Raw genomic sequence first — 24,294 nt, 5'->3', positions numbered from 1 at the left:
ATTTTATGAAAGTGCTATCAGCATTCACGTTTGAATCTTTCTATAGACATTAGTCTTTAGTGAATGCCTACAGGTGAAACTTGGGTCATATGGTAAGTTGATGTGTAATGTTATAAGAAACTGCTGTACAGTTTTCAAAATAGCTGCACCATTTCACACTGCCTGAGCAACATGCAGGAGTTCAACGTGTCCCACAATCTCACCAATACTCAGTTTGATCAGCCTGTAATTTTGTCATTTTGTGGGTATGTGCTATAGTGTGGATTGTGGTTTTAATTTAAATTTTACTAAAGATATTGAACATATTTTATATATATGCTTTGGTGAAGAGTCTAAAATTTTTGCTCACTTTTTAAAAAATTGGGTAGACCCACTTTGTTAGGTAAAATTTCCATCTATTCCTGGTGTCCTGAGAGTGTTTATGACAAAGAGGTATTGAATTTTGGCACAGGTTTTTCATGACTTTTTTCCTTTTGGTTCTGTTAATGGAGTGAATTCTGATGCAGAGAATTTTAATGTTTAACCACATTAAGTTTTAGCTAACTTGCATTACAGGGACAAGTACCATTTAGTCATGATATATTAACATTTTTTAACATATTACTGCATTTGTTAATATTTTGTGAAGGATGTTTGCATATATGTTCATGTGGAATGTCAGATTATGGTTTTCTTTTCTTGTAACATCTTTGCCTTCTTTTGTCAGTATAATCCCGGCATTATAGATGAGTCAACAAGACTCATTCTTTCTTTCTTAAAGATTTTATAAGACTTTTTTCCTCCCAAGAACTCTGTGGACCTATATTCCCCATGAAATAACTATACCTGTATTATGTTTTATAATAAAAATTATAAAAATAAACAACCATTTAAAGTCTTTGGAAACTGTTGTAAGGACATACAGCAAATGAAGAAACATCTGAGAACATAACTAAATCTTGGTAGGAACAGCAAGATTCTGTGTGGCACTTGAGCCACCCTGTTATCACCAGGTCAGAGAGATAAAAGCTCTACTCTGGGCGAATGAGTATCACCAAGAAGATAGAGTCGTCTCTTGCCAGCTCCCATTCAAGGTCTACAGTATCTTCTTAGGAGGGGCAGACCACCAGCATATCTTACCCTTCCCCAACCTTGTGCTGTAAAACTGGCTGAGAAGACCAGAGTCCACCTTTCTGATCCATAGCTCTGCTTATAAAACAAGATGATGTGGGCAACTGCCCAAGACATGCTGCCGGCTCCAACGAGTGGCTCAGATATTTTGCCCTGGGAAAGAGGCAGGCCACAAAAATAGAGAGCGCCAAAGCTGGACCTTATATTATTTGAGAGTAAGAGTGGGGAAGACCAAGCCTAAGGGTATTCTTGAAAACAGTGGAGGCTCCAGTAATTACAAGGAGCTGGTAACCCCATGATAACAAGAAAGTAACCACAGACCAGCTAGCTTAGCAGAGAGATTCAAGGAAAGAAACAGCTAAGAATAGCTCTCCTAGGGTCAGAAAAACCTCCCAAGTACTAGCCTCAAAAAGCATCTGCGCATAGAGGCCTGAATTTAATTAGATCAGACCTGGAAGCAATTTTTGCCCCAGGATGTTGTTGAAAACAATAGAGGAATCAGCTGGCAATTAGTGGAACCTATTAACGGAGTGTTAAACCATTAGAGACAGACTGCTTGATAGAAAGATCAGGGAAAGAGACTGGGAAAGAAAGCATTGTTAAAACCACTGCCATCCCAGGGTGACTTCACATGCCCAAGGCAACATCAGAGGTTTCCTACCAAGGGGGATAAACTTCCCCAAAATAGTTCAGCCAAGTCACCACAAACAAGCAAACAACAAAAATAAGCCCCCAACCCTTATCAATATCCAGAATTCCTATAATCTAGAATGCCTACTTTTCAACCAAAAAAATTATGATATGCAAAGAAACAGAAAAATTTCACTCATACACCTGAAAAAGAGCAGGCAACAGAAACTGCTCATGAGAGAGCCCAGATGATGAACTTAGCAGACAAAGACTTCAAGGCATGATTTATTAACATGTTCAGAGAATTAAACGAAATCATGCTTTAAAAAGTAAGGAATGGTATGATGGCAATGTCTCATCAAGTACAGGATATCAACAAAGAGATAGAACTCATAAAAAAAGAAGCAGGGGCACCTGGGTGGCTCAGTCATGTGTCTGACTTGGGCTTAGGTCATGATCTCACAGTTTGAGGGTTTGAGCCTCATGTCAGGCTCTGTGCTAACAGCTCAGAGCCTGGAGCCTGTTTCAGATTGTGTGTCTCCTTCTCTCTCTGATCCTCCTCTGCTCAGGCTCTGTCTCTCTTAAAAATAAACATTAAATGATAACAATAATAATAATAATAAAGTGTGTTTGTATTTGGTCTTGCTTTTCATCCAGTTGGACCATTCCTGCCTTTACAACGTAGAGTTTAGACAGTTCCCATTTAATGTAATTACAACTATAGTTAGGTTTAAGTCTACCTTCTTGTTATTTATTTCCTATTTTTTCTATCTGCTTTTTGATCTCTTTTTTCCCATTTCCCTACTTTCTTTGGTTTGAATATTTGTAGTATTCCATTTTGTCCTCTATTGGCTTATTAGCTATACTTATTCATTTTTATTTTTCATGGTTGCTTTAGTGTTTCCAATATGCATCTTTAATTTACCACAGTATACCTTAAAATAATATTACACCATTTCACATGTAACATAAAACTCTTAAAATGGTGTATTTCCATCTTCCCTCTCCGGTCCCTTTGCTATTTTTACCATACATTTTAGTTTTATATTCTAAGACCCCCAAAATATAGAGCTATAATTGTGGCTTTAAGTCATGATTTCTTTTTTTAAATATTAGAATAATATTATTTAAAATATTAAAAATATTTTTAAAATATAAAATCAAAAGTTTCTTGTTTATCCTTATGTTTACCACTAACAGTATTTTTCTTTTCATTTTGTAGGGCTGAGTTTCCATTTGAAATCATTTGCCTTCAGCCTAACATTTTTTATAGCGCATGTGTCTGGTGGTAAATTCTTTTTCTCTGATGAAAATATCTGTCTTTATTTTGCCTTTATGAACAACATTTTCACTGTACACAGAATTGTTGAGAGCACTTGAAGATACCATTCCACTACATTGGTTGTCTGTGGCCACTCTTTGATTCCTACATGTAAGTTTACTTTTTCCTCTTGGTACTTTTGTTTATTTTTTCATTATGAGTGTTTGACATATTGATTATGGCATATCTTTGTGTGAGTTGTTTATTCCTACAAGACAGATTTCAGGCTTCTTACATCTGCAGCTATTTAGTGTTCACAAAATTCAGAACGATGTTAGCCATTACCTCCCCCAAACCCCACCTGTTTTCACACTGTAATTACATGTAGGTTAGAAATACATGTAGTGATCCATAGATCACAGGGGCTTTTGCCCCTTTCCTTTTTTCCTACCTGCTCAATCTGGACAGCTTCTATTTTCCTGTCTTCAAGTTCACCAATCTTTACTTCCACACACTTAATTTCTAATCTGTTGTTAAATTCAATGTAATATTTTTCCCTACTGATACTGTACTTTTGAGTTCTAGAAGTTACATTCAGTTCTTTTCTAGTTTCCACTTTGTTTTTCAATACTGTGTTCAGGTTTTCCTTGAAATTCTTGAACACGTTTGTAATTGTTTTAAAGTTCTTACTTGCTAATTTCATCACCTGGGTTATTTCTGGGTCTATTTCTCCATTGACTGATTTTTCTTCTGATAATGGATCCCTTTTCCCTGCTTCTTCACATATCTAATAATTTTTTACTGGATGCTAGACATTATTAATTTTATATTTGAATCCCTGGATTCTGTGGTCTTCCATTAATCAATGTTGAATTTTGTTCTCACATACAGTTAATTTGTGCTTGTGGACCAACTTAAACCTGTAAAGCCTTGCTTTTGAACTTTTTATGGGTGTGCGTAGGGTAGCTCTTATTCTAGGGCTAGTTTAGTTCTTTTTCTAATGAATAACCTTTCTAGGGTCTTTACTAAATGCCTCAGGTGTTTAATAAAGTTCTCCATTCTGGTTGGTCAGAACTCAAGCATCTTTCAAACCTGCACAAACTCTGGTAGTTGTTCAGATTACAGCTTTTCAGCAATTCTTTCCTGGTTCTTTGCCCAACTTCCTGAAATCTTCCTCCAGACATATCCAGCTTGGTTTTCCATCAAATATTCAAGGAAACCCTTAAGCATATTTCTGAAGCTTTCTTCCTGCTTAGCATCTTTATTCTGCATATTTCAGCCACTGCTTTTCCAGTCTTTTCAGTTCAGCAAGATCACCATGACCTCCATGGGAATGCCTTCCTTTTGCTTGTGGTCTGAAAATTGCCTCCAAGGATAAAAAGCTGAGGTGACTGTCAAGTTCCCCTTATTTATTTCCTTTCTCAATGTCACCATCCTAAGCTCTTTTCAATGTTTGAAAAGTGTTTATCTATAAAAATGTATTTTATTCAGCTTTTTAGTTATTTATAGTTCAACAACACGATGACACAAGTTACTACCATGGCCAGAAGCAAAAGTCCAGGATTATTTTTATACACACTGAAATTTGAGAACCTCTGACAATGTTTTTTCTGAGCTTACCTTTGATAAGAATCACTCTAGTACTTGTTAAAAAAAATTTCCAAGACCTCATTCTCAGAGCTGTTGCTTTGAGATGAAGATGATTCTGATCCTGAGAGTATTGGAGGATATATTCAAAAAATAAAAGAACGGGGCGCCTGGGTGGCTCAGTCGGTTAAGCGTCCAACTTCGGCTCAGGTCATGATCTCGCGGTCCGTGAGTTTGAGCCCCGCGTCGGGCCCTGTACTGACAGCTCAGAGCCTGAAGCCTGTTTCAGATTCTGTGTCTCCCTCTCTCTGACCCTCCCCCATTCATGCTCTGTCTCTCTCTGTCTCAAAAATCAATAAACGTTAACATTTTTTTTAAAAAAACAAAAAATAAAAGAACTAAAATTATCCCTTTTTTTCAGGTGACAGATTAAAATGTTACAAATTCAAATAGGCCTTGACTTCTCTTTTCATAAAAGGTCTTCTCTTTCATTATTGACATATCATTTATATTCTTCCTGGCGCTAACAAAAATGTATACTAAGTTAATTAGTTTATTTAGCTCTAAGTTGTCTTTCTCCAACAGTACACCATAAGCACCATGATGACAGAGTTTTTCTGGTTCTCTACTGAATGCCCAAAACCTACCAACACAGAAAGGGGCACTAATAAGTATGGATCACTCTACCTTGGGCCTGGCCTTAAGTAACATAATATCTATGGAATCAACAAATGACTGGATTTAGAAACTTATGTTCTGTACAATTATGCACACACACATACACATATACAAAATGACAGAAGGCCATCTTTTCACACTGTCTGGAAAATACCTCTTCAAAGTGTGAATGTCTGACTTAATTTCAATAAAAGGTAACAATGTACCAAATTCCACATTCCAATAAAACATTGATAAAGTACTAATGAGAATGGCACCATCACCTAATAATAGATGTTTCCTAATGTGTAGTCTTAACATAAAATTTTCATATTACTTTTTTAATGTGTAAACTAGAAACAATATTTTCAAGGTCATTACTGACATATAATATAATTGACTCATTTAAGTATGCAGTTTGATATTGTCTGGCAATTTGTATACAATCGCAATATTTTCAAGGTTATTACTGACATATAATATAATTGACTCATTTAAGTATGCAGTTTGATATCGTCTGGCAATTTGTATACAATCATGTAACCACTGAATCAATATATAAAACAATGCCTTCGCTCTGAAAGATTTCAAAAGTCTTGCAAAAATGCCATAACACATTTGTAATGTTAATAACAAGAATTCTCTGATAAAAAAAATCAAAAGAAAAGAAAACAAGTATTTTAATGTGGATGGTAAAAACATACCGATTTACCAAATGTCAAAACCTCTCTGGTGACCTCATATTCTCCCCCTGAAATAATGCTATAAATTTCAATCCTATTCAGAGAGCAGATGCTTTTGCAATCACTGAAGTACTATTACAGAAGAAAGACATACAAGTGTTATATATATTATTTATAGATTTCCTGCATTAGAAGAGCATGGAGAAGTACATTTAGACTGCTCTTCCATCTTGCCCTTTAAATAAAAAATAAAATGAAATCATTTTAGGTAATTTGCTGTCTGTCCTGATGCAAGTACACCAAATAACAGCCTTTTCCATGAGAGCTGGGAAAGGCTGTTCCAGCCCTAAGAACATGAAAGGAATCATCCTGTCAGGCTACTACTCCACTGCGAATGTGCGCAGCTAAAGGAAGGAAGGAACAATGCTGCGCTATTAGGGCAACTCAGAAGCCCATCTTCCCACTCCTGCTTGCTCTGACCCCTCCCACATATACAAACCTGCAGTGGCCTCATGTCCCCCTCTGCATACATGTTTATCTCCTGCACAGTAACATTAAAGGGTTAATAACCGAGCAAATAAAAACCATTTGTTCATGGTGAACTCATTTTCTAGCCTGTTTCCTTTCCTCGTGACAGGTTTTGTCTTACTTACTAGATGTAAGTATAAAAGCAGAATAACCAATAATGCATGAGAAATGAAAGTAGTATTTATATCTATGAAAACCACTTCGATTACCTGAAATGTGCATTTGAGAGACTTTATGACTATTCACTGAATTTTTGTGCTTCCAAATACCACCTGTAATTTCCAGTCTTTGATCTCCCGAAAGGGATATAATTTTAAAGAGAAAAACTGCTATAATTGGCAAACAATGAGAAAGCGACGTCACTGTTAAGAATGAACAAATCAGGACCAATTTAGATAAATAACAATGCAATCTATAGCACCATCATGAAAGAAGCAGTTATAGCTAAGACTGGATTACGAGGGAAAGGGTCTCTTAACAGAAAGATGTCCAAACTCTGATTTTCAACCCCATTATGGCAGAGGACACACCAAGCAAAGGGCCCCCAAGACAGGAGACTGGATTCCTTACATCCTTAAAATGTGGCTGTTTGGCCAACCGAGAAGGGGAAAATTCTAGTTAAATCTCAATTTTTCCCTTTGTGTTCATCAATAGCAAATGCTTAATACCAGACCCTTTGAACTCAATTTTGACTCTTATTTTTTAGTCTCCTGGGTCAGTGATAAGCATATGCAGAAACCGAACCAACTGCCACTTTGCTCGCCCCCCTCCATCCTGGCTACTGACTCTGAAGAACAGACTCTTAGCAGTTAAAGGAAACACAAAGCCAAAAGCGGTATCCACATTTAACTAAGCAGGTCAGTCCAGAATGGTAACAGTAAGTAGAAATGAAGATATGTATGATCTTTAAAAATAAGGCAGAAGTAAAAAAAAATTAAGTTCTCCCTTTATGCCTACATCATTAGGAAAACCTAAAATACTAAGTGACAGTAAAAATCCCCGTAGACATTGCATCAGTTCCCACAGCAGAAAACTTCCTACCCTATCTCTTATTAGATAGTTTCATTACAAATATGCAACTGGAATTTCAGAGACCTAGCAACGAGTACTCTCTTCCTAAATCTGGGCAACAATTAGCATCTGAAAATGAACATACAGAGAATTCAGAAGGAAATAATTCCTGAACAAGGCCCTGTATATTATTCGTGCTGAGAAACTCATAACAAAAGGAGAGGGAAATACAAAGGAAAAATACAGGAAAGAGAAAAATTATATCAAAGTAAACGAAATAATTTAGGAATCACAAAGAAAGAATAGAGAAAATAACCCAGGAGTTAATATCATTTATCTTAGGATTTGAACTCTGGATTGAAATAGACATAAAATGATATTTCATGGTGAAAAGGAGTTTGTCCAAGCTGGAATCACCTCCCCACATGCCCAGCTGATAATGAGGGGTGTCACCAACTGCTCACCCCCTGCAGAACATACCCTATGAAGATTCACATTAGAAGCCCAGCGCTGTTAGCATGACTCTGGGTAATATCAGATCCTCTCTCTGGCCACTCTTTTCCTATCCTCATGCAAAGTAATTTATTTGGGCTTTCTTACAATAAGAGGTATAATTAGTAGTCATTTTGTAGAATAAAGTATTGATGCCACAAGCCAATTTTCTGAAAGTGCTTCTAAAGCAGCACCTGCACCATTCATGTTTATAAAGCAGGTAATTGTGCATCTAGCCACTTATGTGTATATGTGATTAGTATAATTTACATATGTAAATCAATTATCTTATATACAGTTGGCCAACTTCTTCCTTTATTTTTTCCCTCATACTCTAAGTTCAGATTAATTCAGACTTCCAAAATACCATTTTAATAAACTACCAGTATTTTTTTTTTCTCAAGCCATCTAGGGATATTTCCAATTCCTCCACGTGATAATAAAATACAAGAAGAAAGTTCAAAGAAGCTGTTAAGTTCCTACTGATTCATTGTTATCAGGAAGCTGCTTTACTTGTACTGGATGTTCCAAACCTTTTTAATCAATCTTCTCTCCTCTCACAAAAGAACATTTAACTGTGATCAGGAGTCTCCAACTCTTACCTAATTCCTACTGACAATACTGAGAAATGACAATATAATTATAATATAGATTTGATAGGCATAAAAGACAATGATCGATCCCATTTAATATTTTTAAACCCTGGGCAAAGAACTGTATCTTGTGCCCTTGCCCATTTAGGCCTACAGTAGGCAGAATACCGGAGTTTCCATTTAAATGCTAATCTACCAATGATTCCATATGGAAAAAAAATAAAGATGCATTATTAAAAATGTTTTGAGGGGCGCGTGGGTGGCTCAGTCAGTTACATGTCCGACTTCGGCTCAGGTTATGATCTTACGGTTCACAGGTACGAGCCCACTGACACTGCAGAGCCTATAGCCTGCTATGAGTTCTGTGTCTCCCTCTCTTCCCCTCTGCCACTCATGTTCTGTCTTTCAAATATAAATAAACATTAAAAAAAATTTTTTAAATAAATACAAATTTGAAGGATATAAAGATTCAAAATTTTATTCAAGACTGCATTAAGGGTCTGCACAGAATTACATCTCAAATATACAAACACAAACATGAGGTAAACTTAGAAAATTCTCCATTTATTTAAGGAAAAATATTTTCAGTTCCTAATTTATATTCTATCACTTAGGTAAAGTTTAGAGGACTAAAAGTTTTGCTTTGTTTTAATATGTGACTTAATTCAAAATATAAAGCAATCTCAATAGAGAAAAAGTAATTTTGAAATCATAATACATTGCCTATTTTTAAAGAACACAACTGGTTATTTAAAAATTTTCCTGATTTCGGGGCGCCGGGATGGTTCAGTCAATTAAGTGTCCAACTTCAGCTCAGGTTGTGATCTCGTGGTTCGTGAGTCCAGGCCCCACATCAGGCTCTGAGCTGACAGTTCAGAGCCTGGAGCCTGCTTCACATTCTGTGTCTCCCTCTCTCTCTGCCCTTCCCTCACCCAAGCTCTCTCAAAAACAAATAAATATGAAAAAATTTTTTTTACATTTTTAAAATTTCTATAAAATAATATAATACAGTTTCACATTTTGAAAAGGTTCCTGAAAATACTATTTTACAATTTTGAAAGGCTCTATGATTCAATTTAAAGTGGCAGATTAAACATATAAATTTATTTCCTCTCATTCATGAATCTCCATTAAAATGTTAGTAATAGAGTCAAAAAGTATAAACCACACACACACACAAAAAAAAAGAGAATGGAAAAAAGGAGAGCCGTAGACAAGAGAGTTCAATAAAATTTTTCAACATGGAAAGCAGATGGCCCAGTGGTGACCAATTTGGCAGTGCAGAGGAAGCCACAAAATAAAGCAGTAGGTGAGAGCTATTTTGTGGTCACCTGAGCAGATTAACCCAGGAGTTGGGAGAGGTGGGGTAGAAAACAAGGGACCCTTTGGAAGTTTGGTTAGAATCAAAAGACTTGACAACCTCTTATCTCACATATAAAATACCAACATCCAGAAGCCTGCCAGAGTACTCCTCACATACACACACATCCAGGCAAGAGACTGGAGATTTTATTCCCTAGAGAAACTGACCTGAAGGGACATGAGATTTGGTGACATCAGTAGAGTGGATAACGAGAATGAGGCACACACTACTACGTGGTATGTAAAATAGGAAAGTCAACTTGGAAAGGGGAGGCCAAGCGATTTGGGGAACAGTGGATCCCACATAGGTGAGCGGCAGAGAGAGAGAGATTAGAAAGGTCTGATGCTCGGCAGAACTCCACTGTGGAGCAGGAGGACGCAGGGTTCCAGAAGCACAATTAATACCTTGCCAAAATTCAGGACACAGATTAGAAAATGAAAGAGAAGAGAAGCTCAGCCCTGCGTTTCCAGGTGTGCATCCAAAGCACAGACGTGCTCGGGACAAGTTAACACCACCAAACTGGATCTACGCTGTTACTGCTCTGGATTGTAAGTCTTTTGGTTCTACTTGCTTTTTACTAACCAAATGAATGTATTTATTCAGAAAAAGATAAAGATGATTAAGTTTATCTGCAATTATATTTAGTGAAAAAAGTAGGATAACGTCATAATAATGATATTGCCAATCATTTGAAACACAGATAAAAAGATGAAGGAAATATGTTAAATGTTAATGTACATAATGTTCTTTTTATAGTTTCAAGTATTTTTTACAATGATCATTTATTTCAAATCATTAAAAAATCATTTAAAGAATAGAAAAAATATAAAGTATGAAAACAATACAATTTACACGTATGTCTGCAGAAAAACCAACAGAACATTCTGAAAGAAATACAATAACCAAACGCTAATAAAATCATAACGAACACAATAAATGCACGCTACTACAGTGATCCAGTAAAGGTTTTACCAGTCCTGAGTTTGATAAAAGCAACTATTAAAAACACTTATGAAGGGGCGCTTGGTGGCTTAGTCGGTTAAGCGTCCGACTTCAGCTCAGGCCATGATCTCACTGCCTGTGGGTTCGAGCCCCACGTCGGGCTCCGTGCTGACAGCTCGGAGCCTGGAGCCTGCTTCGGATTCTGTGTCTCCCTCTCGCTCTTCTCCTCCCCCCACCTTGTGTTCTATCAAAAATAAATAAACATTAAAAATTTTGTTCAAAAATAAAAATGCTTATGAATTTTATTAGAATTAATGATTACCTCACTTCAATCATATTCAATGAAAATGAGAAAAACTACATTCTTCTGGGACTGGCAGTTCCCTTAAGAGAGCACCTTCTAGTATTTCCGCATTAGATAGAATTGTCCAAACCTACTCTCAGGAGACTCTACAGCTTCCCTTTGGCAACTTATTCAGCATTCAATACCATTTCTAATAAGGTTTTTACTCCATAAATGTAAATACCTGGTTCTGTAGTTTATATCATTAGTATTCAATGAGGACAGAAAAAAACCTCGCAGCTTACCATTTTTGTCTAATGAAGCCTCACTTACATTAATTTTCTATTATATCCAGCACCTGGCACAGAGCCTCAGTCGCGTGTTAGCCAAGCAAAATGCAGATGAATAAATAAATATTATAATGAAGTCCCTTTAAGCTTGTTCTTCTGCAAGGAAAATAATTCTCGCTTATTGAGTCTTTTATCGTGGAGATGTCTCCTTTTAGTCTTTAATAGCCTTTAGGGCTTTTCTTTAATTTCCTCTTGTGTCTTAAAGCCACAGGGCCAGAATGGGGCACAACATTCTATTGAGTCCATGAGCAGTCGGGAACATACTAAAGGAACCATGGTTTTATGGTATTGATGTTACACAAACGTTCAGTCATTCCAAGACCACACAGTAAATTTCTACACATAGAATAATGTTGAAACACTTACCTCAAGAACCAACCACAGCTTATCTCCACTTATTTTATCCTTCTTAAAGTACATCCCGTAGAATCTGACCACATTAGGGTGGTCAGAAAGCGTTTTTAAGATGTTATACTCTGCTTCAATCTCTTCATCGATGTCCTAGTTTCAAAAGGTCATAAAAAGAAAACCATGAGAAAAACATGAATTATGTCAAAGAGGCACATACTGTAGACCACCAAATAGAGAATTTAATTTTGTCAAAGCAAGGTTATAATAATAGGTTTTATTATGCTCAGTAGTAGGCACTGAAATTTCTGGTGCCATTATTTAAGGGGAGAGATTGTGATTTTCCTGCTAATCAAATACATCTCTAATTATGTTAATTTCCTTGAGTTACAAAGGGACAAATAAAAGACTATTTTTGTATGTAGTTAGAAAGAAACATACATGGAGATTCCAAAAGATACTCCTTTCTTTGCAGTGTTAACATTGTTTTAGTGGCTACTGTTTTGAAGCCACTGATTTGAAATAAATACTTTTAGCTGGTTCATTTGTTTCTTTGAAATATAGGATATTTAGAAGCTTTCAAAAACTAGTCATATAAGCAATAAATTCCTACATATATAAGATGGCACACAGCCTTAAGTTAGGTAAAGGCCCATTTGCCAGAAGTAGAATACATCGCTATCCTGTCAACAAAAATGCAAGATAACCACTTAAAGTCATGCTTTTAGAAAACCACAAAATATGAAACAACTCAGAGTAGTAATAAGAGAAACCCTTCTACTACTGTTTTTATAGTAATACTTAGCATCCACGTTGTTTTCTTACAAAATCATGTAATCACAGATCTGCAAAGAATTTTAGACCAGAGCTCTAATTTTAGAAAAAGAAACTAAAGCTCAGAGAAGTTGGTCACAGAGCTGGTTAGTGTAAGATCCAGAATGAGACTGCAAGTCTAATGCCTATGACCTTCTAATCCTGTTCATTTTATCCCTTTCTTGGATAGACACTTACTCTATCAAAATTCATAATAGTAAGACTCTTTTAATAAAAAAGCCACTCTGTAAAATGCTCAGACGCATTTAAATTTATTTTATTAAGATTATAATCTCTTGGTTATAAATCTTTTTTATTTGACTTCTGACATGATGAATGAAGAGGAAATAAATAATTCTCAGAAAAACATATATGTACTATGACAAGAATAAAGGCAGCAAAAGAACAAATCTCACGAAATCAACAGATATTTCATTAAAGCAATAGGACAAAAGATGATTTTTAAGGTTCAAAGTATACAAAACATGAGTAAATTATAAAAGGATAATGGCTATCTGTATTCATAATTCATGTGTTCTTCTCCACTAAGGAGTAGAAGAAAAGAAGAGACACTGGTTACAGGGCCAGACACGGGATCTGGCCAGAGCCCTTTCCCTTACCACCATGACCCTAAACCATAATTATGTAGACCAGAGGAGAGAGTTATAGTTACTTTGGTACAGCTTAATTTGTGTCTCTCCTCCTTCAGTTTATAAGAACTTTCCATTAGAGAATATGAAAACATTCAGCATCAGTAAAGCCCAGGCATAGTTCTTTTTTTTTTCCCCTCCAGTGTATCTAATTTCTTGCTGAAAATAAACCCCCACTCTCCCTCCCCTCTCCTCAAAATAATATGAAACACTGTAGTTATAATGGGTTTAGTAGAAATAAACAATCCAAAAAGAAAGAGCAACCCTAAGATGCACAGAGGCCCAGAGACCTTTTGCAAGGTCCTACAGTTTGTTAGTATAAGAGCTGTGACAAGGACTAGGAGTCCTGTCCTTCTCACACACATCACATCATTTCTGTCATGTCACACTCCATCACCTGTGCAAGAGTCAAGTAACTAAAGAAACTGCTCTCAATAGAAGTTTGGGTATTACGTGATCACTGAGCTCATGGTGGCTCACCCAACGTGCTATGGGGAGAGCTACATGTTTCCCAGGAGCTGAAAATGTTACAAAATAGCCAGTTCTCATTCTCAGGGGGAAAAAAAAGTCTCATCAGTTTCTTCATGCTCTGAAAGCCCCCTCCCACCCCCCAAAAAAGGCTTGGAAGTTTCCCTTATCACAACTGCCATTCCAAAAACAGCAGAAGAGGACCCTACTGGGGCATCATTTAAAAGGCCATAAGGACTCCACGCACATTATCAGTTCTTTACAAGGTAACCCACCCTGATTATAAGTGAGTACCATTTTTGCTTTGGAAACATTTCAGCAAACCTGAAAATAAATTTCCCATCTCTGAAAGAAATATAATTTAAAATAAAATATTTCTCATTTAGCTTAAGAGATATTCTGCCTGAAGCCTAAATAAATATAGGAAGAAAAAGAGATATGGCAAAGATGACATTTTAGAATTACCTCTAGACCCGAGTCTGTGTTCTTACAATTTTTTGAAATCTAAAATAACATTGACTTAACTGTTGAGTTGTTGAGACCTGTATTTATCTATTTACTTATTTGTATTTGGTCCCTATTGTATATGTTAAGCATATAAATAAGAAAAATCTAACAGATTTTTTTTTACATTTTCTTCTACTGTAACTGACATTGTGGCAAATCAAGATATTTACAGATTTTTTAACTGCTTAATTCAAATAAAAACAAAGTTAATTAGGAGAAGAAGAAGGAGGAGGAGGAGGAGGAGGAGACAACAACAATGTGACATACATGAATCGGATCCAGAATTTTCACTGCTGCTTTTTGGCCATTTTTCTTATTTAACACTTTAAAAACTTTCCCGTAAGTTCCTTTGCCGATCGTTTCAATGATTTCCCATGTATCAGAAGGATCAGGAAAGTTATCAAAGATGATTGTTTTTCCAGTTAATGGAAGCATCTCACAAGTTTAAATCACTGGAGAGAAAAAGTACAGTTTCAGGTACATCTCATTGGGGATATTAAATGGCAACATAAACTCAAGGGAAATTTACTAACACTTCACTAATATGATGGAAAATATACAGCTGTAACCAAATGTACTCAGAATTATAGAAAATTTTAATTTCAATTCTTTTTGCAAAAAGATTACTAAGAATAATAATGCTTTGTAAACAAGGCTTTATTTCTATGTTTAATATAGTCCCATATTAATTGCTCTTAATTCTTTTCATATTAAAATAAGAAACAAAATATTTAAATCACTTTGATGTGCTGCTTTATACTGAGGTATTAGTACAGTGAATGAAATTAAGTTAGAATTAACCACAACGATAAAGATTCAACATCATCAAGGCAAATCCCACACTTTAAAGTGATCATGTCTTATACCACTCCTGTATGTAAAACACAATAATGGGTCCCCTCATATTACTTTTAGCATGAAATTTCTTTAACATTAGCTTACCAGGTTCTTTAAAATATGGTCGGTCCTTGCTTAATGTTCTAGCCTCATGTCTCAACTCTTCTCTCAGTCACTACAAACCGGCCACTCAGGATCCTTAAGGTCATTTTTTTTTTCTTGCTTAAGGATTTTAATATACACGAATCCCTTCCACTTCTGCCTGTGGTTTCTTTTGCTAAATTCCAACACCTACTTATCTTTCAGATCTTGGCTTGATGTCATTTCCTCTGAATGTGACCACTCTCCATCCATTTGGGTTGAGGCCCCACCTCTGTACTTGCATAGCATTTTACCCATGTTTATTAGGTATCATGATATGCCCAATACCTGGAACAGTGCTGAAATAATTAGGACACTATGGCCAATGAATCCAGGTGACTTTACAAAGGTGATGTGAAATAAGATCTCAGGTTTTCTGACTTCCCAGTGGTATTTTCAACATCCTATACTCTCCCTATATTACATTCAACCATTTGTATAAAATTATAAAAAAAAAAAAAAAGTAACAGGAATAGGTCCCAAACTTCTGGGGGCCTCACATTTTTTCAATTACCTTTGCAAAACCTCACTTTTTTCAATGACAAAAAGTCGACTGCAGGGGCACTTGGGTGGCTTGGTCAGTTAAGCATGCAGCTCGTGATTTAGGCTCAGGTCATGATCTCATGGTTTGTGAGTTTGAGCCCACGTCAGGCTATGTGCTAACAGCACAGAGCCTCTTGGGATTCTCTCCCTCTCTCTCTGCCCTTCTCTCTCTCTCCCTCCCTCTCTCAAAATAAATAAACATTAAATATAAAACAAAAGTTGACTGCAGTTGTGCTTGTATGTGTATGCATACACATAGAAACACATCTGTTAATAAATAGGTATTAATACTACGTAATAATGTTGGTTCATGAAATACACTAGTCTAACTACAATGTTCAACCTCTGCCACACCACCAATCCATTGAGTTCTCACTTTATTTATAGCCATCAACCGTATTCAGTCTTCATTCTTTCTTCATTTTCTTCTTCCCTGGCATAAATTCTATAGCTTGAGTTATTATGATCTCCTTGCAAACACCCTCAACGCTCTTGTTCCTCTTTCTCCACCATGAGTCTCCCAGGGTAAAAAACAAACAAAACAAAAAAACAAACAAAAAACAAAAAACCACAAAACAGCTCTGGTTAAACCTTACATTTCTTCACACCTGTGCCTACAGCTGGAGAAAACCACACAACCATAATGCTAGTTTCACTTCAAATTCAGGATAAAAAAACCTACAAGTAGACCGTCGACACTGCCCAGAAGTCCTATGCGCTTCCCTGGTTTGTCTGTTCCTTGCTCTCTGGAGGGATTATTTCACAATGATCTCTCTTCTCACACTTTTCTCTCCTCAGATTGTTCCTCTTTGTTCTCTATCCCCTCTCACAAAACTTCCCAGCTGATGCCCTTACTTAATAATTATTGAAAAGATGAAAGCAATAATAAACTCCTTAACTTTCTCATCTTGAAAACTAAACTAATGTGCATAAAACAGGAGTTCATTCTCAGTATAATCAATTTTGCTGTTTTGCCTCAATTAGTCTTTTACTTCAGTTCCTTCTCAGCCTTCAGATCTTGGCTCAAACATCACTTTCTTAGAAAGGCTTTTCTTGAACAACCTACATAAAGGTAGCTTTCCCCACATATTTCCCCATTTCTCCTTTAGAATGCAAGCTACAAAAGGGTATAGACTTTGCTCTTTTTACTACTGTATGTGCAGTTTCCAGAACGATGCCTAGCACATGGGAATCAATTAGTAAATTTGGGAAAATGGGCAAACATTTTGTTGTTTACCTGTTAATTTTGACAACACAGACCTTATCTGTCGTGTTCACATCCAAATCTAATAATGCCTAACTCTGTTCCTGGCATGTAGTAGATGTTAAATATACAGCTGTTGAATAAATTAATCAATATGGCTCTTCAAAAGAAGTTTTTAAATGAGGGAGAAAAATAAGGATGAGGGAGAGCTGAAAAGAATTTGAAAATCTCACTAAAATAAGGATCATATTCTGATTCATTATACCTAAGGGCACATCATCTAGTAAATGGCTATGAATGTCTGCTAAAAATTACATTACTACATAAAAATACACTTATGAATAGTTCATAGAACATTTAATTTTATGAAATTTGTGCCTTTGATCCAAAAAGCAACAGAACAAGTAGGAGGTAATCAGTAATAATCATCCACTTTAGTGATTGCACAATCAGTGACAAGATTACTTCTTCCATCTATGTACTTGAGTCATGCAAATAAGCATTTATGCCATCCATATAGTGTAAAAGACCAAAAGACCATATTAAATCTTATTAAATACCTGAAATAAGCGTTTTCAATCACAAGAAACATTCATTACATGGAATACTACCTCTCAAGTGGTAATGTTATTGAACACAACTTTACTTTCTGCTACGTTAATTATTAGGAATTAACTACTGGTATTTATTTATTTATTTATTTATTTATTTATTTATTTAAGAGAGGTAGACCATGTGTGTGGGGGAGATGGCAGAGGGAGGGGGAGGGAGGGACAGAGAGAGAGAGAGAGAGAATATCTCAAGCAGGCCCCACGCTCAGCTTGGAGCCTGACATGGGGCTTGGTTCCACAACCCTGAGATCATGGCCTGAGCCAAATATCAAGAGTCAGATGCTTAACCAACTGAGCCACTCAGGTGCCCCATAACTATTCATATTTAAATATACAGGCATCAGAATTCAACTAAGAATAGCTGAACACCCAATGTGTGCAAAGTATTTTAGTGTCTTGAGGATACAAAGATAGGCAACCCATAGATAGATACATGTAAGTAATATTATGAAAAGTGACAGATAACAGAAATAACCATAAAGTGTTATAGAAACCCAGGTGAAGAAGAAATTCTGAAGTGATCATGAAGAGATACAGAAAATGAGCAGTATTGGAGCTGGACATTAAACATGATTGAAGTTTGTCCAAAATATAATATCCTCTTTAACAGTTCTAAGTAAGATAAACATTTAAAGCAGTGCATTATTATAATATAAAACAATAATCACAGAATAACAAAAGCACAAGTGTTTTGGAAACAGAATGCAGCTAGTCAAATCTCATTTAAAACAAACAAAATTCTCAACAAGTAGGTAAAATGAAGCCTAAAATGACTTTCTCAAAATTAAACTTTGAAGAACTTAGGGGTGACTAGGTGGCTCACTGGCTTAAGCATCCGATTCTTATCTCAACTCAGGTCATGATCTCATGGTTTGTGAGATTGAGTCCATGTCAGGCTCTACACTGATAGCATGGAGGCTGTTTAGGATTCTTTCTCTCCTCTCTCTCTCCCTCTCTCTCCAAATGAGCACATGTGCATGCATACACACACACACACACACACACTCTCTCAATAAATAAATAAATAAACATTAAAATAAAGGAAAAAAAGAATTAAAAACTTAGGATAGAAGCAAGTCTTCTGAATCTTAAGCCATACTTCTTCCACTACATGATAGGTTATTATTTAAAAATAAAATAAATGTCAGTTAAAAATTAATTATTTAATAATTACAGTAGATTGTATTCTACATAACTATGAATGTTCATCTTTTTTTCTACTCCTTTAGCACTCATAGAATAAAAAATAATTCTCTAGCTCATAAAACAAAAACTAATTTCTCAATTAAATGATCATATATGCTAAATATTTTTGGCATATATACTTACTATATTTTGACATATGTATTTACCATAATTCCAAAAGATACTATTCTATTTTAAGAGCCACATTTTAAAAATGAAGAATAATCCTTTTGAATTGACTTATTGTATACTGAGCTGCTGAGTTTTCGTGTTTTTTTTTTTTTTCATAATAGAAAAAAGACCATAATACAATGAAAAAGGTATCTTACTTCAGGATCTTAACATTCATCTCAATACTTATTCTAACTGCTTTAAAAAAAATTTTTTTTAATCTTTATTTTTGAAAGACAGAGAGACGGACTGTGAGCAGGGGAGGAACAGAGGGACAAGGAGGCACAGAATCTGACACAGGCTCCAGGCTCTAAGCTATCAGCACAGAGCCTGACGCGGGGCTCAAACTCACAAACCACAAGTTCAGGACCTGAGTTGAAGTTGGACACTCAACCGACTGAGCCACCCAAGCACCCCTTGAATGCTTTTGTAAATCTGCACTTCATTCTTATTTACTAAAATAACCAAAATGCCTTCATTCTCATTCTAAAACACAGCAGAATGATGTCCCCTTGGGCTGTGTCTTCCCTCTGCCTGGAATGCTCTTTCTCCAGATATCCACATTGCCTACTCCATCACTTCCTTTAATTCTTGCATCAGCCATCACTTTCTCAATAAGCCCTACTCTAACCATCCTGTTTAAAATGCAACCTACCTTCCTCCACTCCATCCTACCTCCAAATTCCTGGTCCCACCTTCTCTGCTCTATTCTCATAACACTTGTTACTTCCTTTCACACTATATCATTTCCTGTTTAGTATGTTTTAGTTATTGCTTTTCTATACTCCTAGAATATAAGCCTATGAGCACTGAAATTTTATCCAGATTGTTCACTGATATATCCCAAAGACTCTAAAACCATGACTAGCACAAAGGATGTACTCTATAAGGATTTGTTGAACACTGATTGAAATGAATAGAACACAGTAACTAGAAAATTTTCAGATGATTTTACCAATGAATTCTATCAAATATTTAAGAAAGAAACAAAGAAATAAAGTCATCCTGTGCATTTTTTTTTCAGAGAACAGATATAGAGTACCTACAAAGAGATACAAATTATGTTAAAAAAAAAAAAAGAACCAAACAGAAATTCTGGATATAAAAAATAACTGAATTGAAAAATTCCCTAGAGGGGTTTAATAGCAGACTTGAACAGGCAGCAGAAAATCAGCCAATGAAATAAAAACAAGTCATTTGAAATTATCAAGTCTGAAAAACAAAAAGAAAAAAGAATGAAGAAAAATGAACAGGGGTGCCTGGATGACTCTGTTGAGTATCCAACTCTTGACTTTGGCTCAGGTCATGATCTGACAGTCATAAGTTTGAGCCCCACGTTGAGCTCTGTGCCAAGTGTGGAACCTGGTTAAAATTCTCACTCTCTCTCTCTTCCTCTGAACCTCCTCTCTAAAATATTAAAAATAATAATAACAACAACAACAAAGAAAAAAAAGAAAAATGAACAGAGCCCAAGGGACTTATGAGATACCATCAAGAGGACCAATAAAAGTATTATGAGTTCTAGAAGAAGAAGAAAGAGAATGAGGCACAAGATTATTTGAAGAAATAATGGCTGAAAACATCATAAATTTAAGGAAAGGAGAGACGCACAAATCCACGTAGAAGGGTCTACAAATCCAATAGGCCCAACAAATTGCAAGGATAAATCCAAAGAAACCCACACTGAGACATTATAATGAAGGACTCAAAAGACAAAGACAAGGAATCATGAAAACAATAAGAGAAAAGCAACTCATCATTTAAAAAGGATCCTCAATAAGATTTCCCACCAGAAACCTTGTAAGTCAGAGGCAGTAGGATGATATAGTTAACGTGTTGAAAGAAAAACCTGTCAACTGAGAATTTTATATACAGCAAAATTGCCCTTCAAAAAATGAAGGAGAAATTTACACTTCCCCAAATAAACAAAAGCTGAGGGAGTTCATTACCACTAGATCTGTCCTACAAAATCTGCTAAAAGGAGTCCTTCAGGTTGAAATGAAGGATACTATAATGACAAAAGGATCAACTCACCAAGAAGATATAACAATTATAAATATATATGCACAAAACATCAGCGCTCCAAAATATATGAAGCAACCACTGACATAATTGAAGGGAGAAATCAACAGCTCTACAATAATACCAGGAAACTTTAATACCCCACCTTCAGTAATGGATAAAACAATAGATACATACAGAATGCTCCATCTAACAACAGCAGAATACACTTTTTCTGAAGTGTATATGCAACATTCTTCAAGATAAACCATATGTTAGGCCACAAAATGAGTCTTAATAAAATTCAAAAGAGTAAAAACATACAAAATATCTTTTTCAATAAGAACATAATGAGGGGTACCTGGGTGGCTCAGTTGGTTAAGCATCTGACTTCAGCTCAGGTCATGATCTCACAGTTCATGAGTTCAAGCCCTGCGTTGGGCTCTGTGCTGACAGCTCGAAGCCTGGACCCTGCTTCAGATTCTGTGTCTCCTTCTGTCTCTCTGCCCCTCCTGCCCCTTTGTACTCTGTCTCTCTCTCAAAAATAATTAAACATTAAAAAATTTTTTAAAAAGAACGTAATGAAACTAGAAATCAACAGCAAAAGAAAAATTGGAAAATACACATACATGTGGAAATTAAACAACATACTATCAAACAACAAATGAGTCTGACAAAAAAGTCACAAGATATGGCAACGAGAAAGAACGAAATCCTGCCATTTGCAGTAATGTGGATGGAACTGGAGGGTATTATGCTAAGTGAAATAAGTCGGTCAAACAAAGACAGATATCATATGTTTTCACTCATATGTGGAACTTGAGAAACTTAACAGAAGACCATGGGGGAAGGGAAGGGGAAAAAAATAGTTACAAACAGAGAGGGAGGGAGGCAAACCATAAGAGACTCTTAAATACAGAAAACTGAGGGTTGATGGCGGGGTGGGGGAGAGGGGAAAATGGGTGATGGGCATTGAGGAGGGCACTTGTTGGGATGAGCACTGGGTGTTGTATGTAAGCGACGAATCACGGGAATCTACCCCCAAAACCCAGAGCACATGGTACACACTGTATGTTAGCCAATTGGACAATAAATTATGTTAAAAAAATAAACCAAAAAATAAAAATAAAAAATAATATTTCACTCTAAAAACATCACAAGAAAAATTAGAAAATATCTTGAAGCAAATAAAAATACAACATAGCAAAACTTAAGGGATGAAGTGAAAGCATAGGTAAGAGGTAAATTTATAGCTATAAAGCTTATGTTAAAAAAGAAGAAAAATCTCAAATCCTAGTTTTATACCCTAAAACTAGAATTAGAGAAAGAGGAACAAACTAAAGCCAAAAGTAATAAAAGAAAATTATAAATACTGGAGTAGCAATAAACAAAATAGAAAACAGAAAACAATAGAGAAAATCAATAAAAGCAAGAGTTTGTTCTTCAAAGAGATAAACAAAATTGACAAACCTTTATTCAGACTGACTTAGAAAAAAAGATGGAGAACACACAAATAACCAAAACTAGAAATGAAAGAGGAAGGATTACTACTGATTTCATTAAAATAGAAAGAATTAAACTAGGAACAATTATATGCCCACACAATGAATACACTAGATAAAATGGACAAATTCCTAGAAACACACAACCTACCAAGACTGAACCATGAAAAAATTAAAAATCCGAATAGGTCCATAACTAGTAAGGAAATTGAGTCAGTAACCAAAAACCTCTCAACACCAACAAAAGAAGCCCAAGACCAGATAGCTTCACTGGTGAATTCTACCAAACATTAAAGAAAAATTAACACCTTAAACAAAAATTAACTCCTTAAACTCTTAACAAATAAGTACTAAGATTCTTAAACTCTTCCAAAACATTTAAGAAGTGTGAATAGTGCCTAATTCATTCTATGAGGTTAGCATTACCCTGACACAAAGCCAGACAAAGACACTATAAAAAAACTGCAGACCAATATCCCAATAAAGATTGATACAAAAATCTTCAAATAAAATACCACCACCCTGAATTCAACAACATATTCAAAGGGTCTCAATAGCATATGGAAAGGGTCATATACAATGACCAAGTGGGATTTATTCCTAGAATGCAAGAAAGGTTCAATATATAAAAATCAATCAATGTAATACATGGCATTAACAAAATGATGAGTAAAAAAATGATCATTTAAATTGATGCAGAAATGCTTTAAGAAATTCAATACCTGTTCAAGACTTAAAAACAAAAACAAAAATCCTCCAACTAAGAATAGAAGGAAACTACCTGGACATAAGAAAGGACATAGATGAAAAACCCACAGCTAACATCACACTTATTGACGAAAGACTAAAAGCCTTTCCTCTAAGGACAGGAAGAGGCAAGGATGCCTACTTTTGCCATTTCTATTCAACATAGTACTGAAAGTTGTAGCCAGAGCAAGCAGTAAAAAAAAAAAAAAAAAAAAAAAGAAAGAAAGACATTCAAATTGGAGGGGAAGAATAAAACTATCTCTATATCTCTATTCACAGATGACTTGATCTTATACATAGAAAACCCTAAAGAAGCCACAAAACAGACTGTTAGAACTAATCAATGGATTCAGAAAAGTTGTGGGATGCACAATCAACATCAAAAATCAGTTTCATTTCTATACAGTAACAATGAATCTGAGAAGGAAGTTAAGAGAACAATTCTATTTACAATAGCATTAAAAAGAATAAAATACTTAAGAATAAGTTTAACCAGGAAGGCAAGAGACCTATACAGTGAAAACTATAAAACATTGCTGAAAGAAATTACACCAGACAAAAAGAAATGTAAAGACATCCTGTGTTCATATAGGATGTTAATATCAAGTTCAAGACTTGTTAATATCAAGTTCAAGACTTCATATTAAGATATTAAGATGTCAGTACTACCCAAAACAATCTACAGCTGCATTACCTATCAAATCCCCAAAAGAAAAAGATCCATCCTAAAATACATATGAAATCTAAAAGAACTTCAAATAATCCAAATAACCCTAAAAAGAAGGATAAAGTTGGAGGTTTTACACTTTCTGATTTCAAAATTTATTTCAAAGCTACAGTAATCAAAACAGTGTGATATTGGCATAAAGACAGACCAACAGAATAAATTAGCCCAGAAATAAAACACATGTGGTCAAATGATTTTCAACAAGACTGCCAAGCCCATTCAATAGGGAAAGAAAAGTCTTTTCAACAAATAGTGTTGAGAAAACTGGATGACGATATGCCAAAAAATGAAGCTAAATCCTCATGTTAAATCATACACAAAAATTAACACAAAATGTATCAAAGATCTA

The 24,294-nt window shown here is 35.5% G+C and overlaps 1 protein-coding gene across 6 annotated transcripts in view; it reads right to left on the bottom strand.

Annotated features, from left to right (window-relative positions):
• The window catches only part of MYO3A (myosin IIIA), a 239,162-nt gene that overhangs the window by 207,836 nt on the left and 7,032 nt on the right, over window positions 1-24,294 (bottom strand). For all 6 annotated transcript variants that reach the window (XR_008299958.1, XM_027073673.2, XM_027073674.2 and 3 more), the window contains exons 2-3: window positions 14,544-14,728; window positions 11,857-11,991 (exon numbers count right to left, since the gene is read on the bottom strand). Coding sequence is in view for 5 of the 6 variants with exons in the window: in XM_027073673.2 (XP_026929474.1) it covers window positions 11,857-11,991; window positions 14,544-14,711 (303 nt within the window). In the remaining variant the exon portion in view is untranslated. The remainder of the gene's footprint in view (window positions 1-11,856; window positions 11,992-14,543; window positions 14,729-24,294) is intronic.

The sequence above is a fragment of the Acinonyx jubatus genome, chromosome B4, assembly GCF_027475565.1.
Source record: "Acinonyx jubatus isolate Ajub_Pintada_27869175 chromosome B4, VMU_Ajub_asm_v1.0, whole genome shotgun sequence".
NCBI classification, from domain to species: domain Eukaryota; kingdom Metazoa; phylum Chordata; class Mammalia; order Carnivora; family Felidae; genus Acinonyx; species Acinonyx jubatus.
Note: the sequence above shows the minus strand (reverse complement) of the source record. Positions and strands in the feature narration are given on the sequence as shown.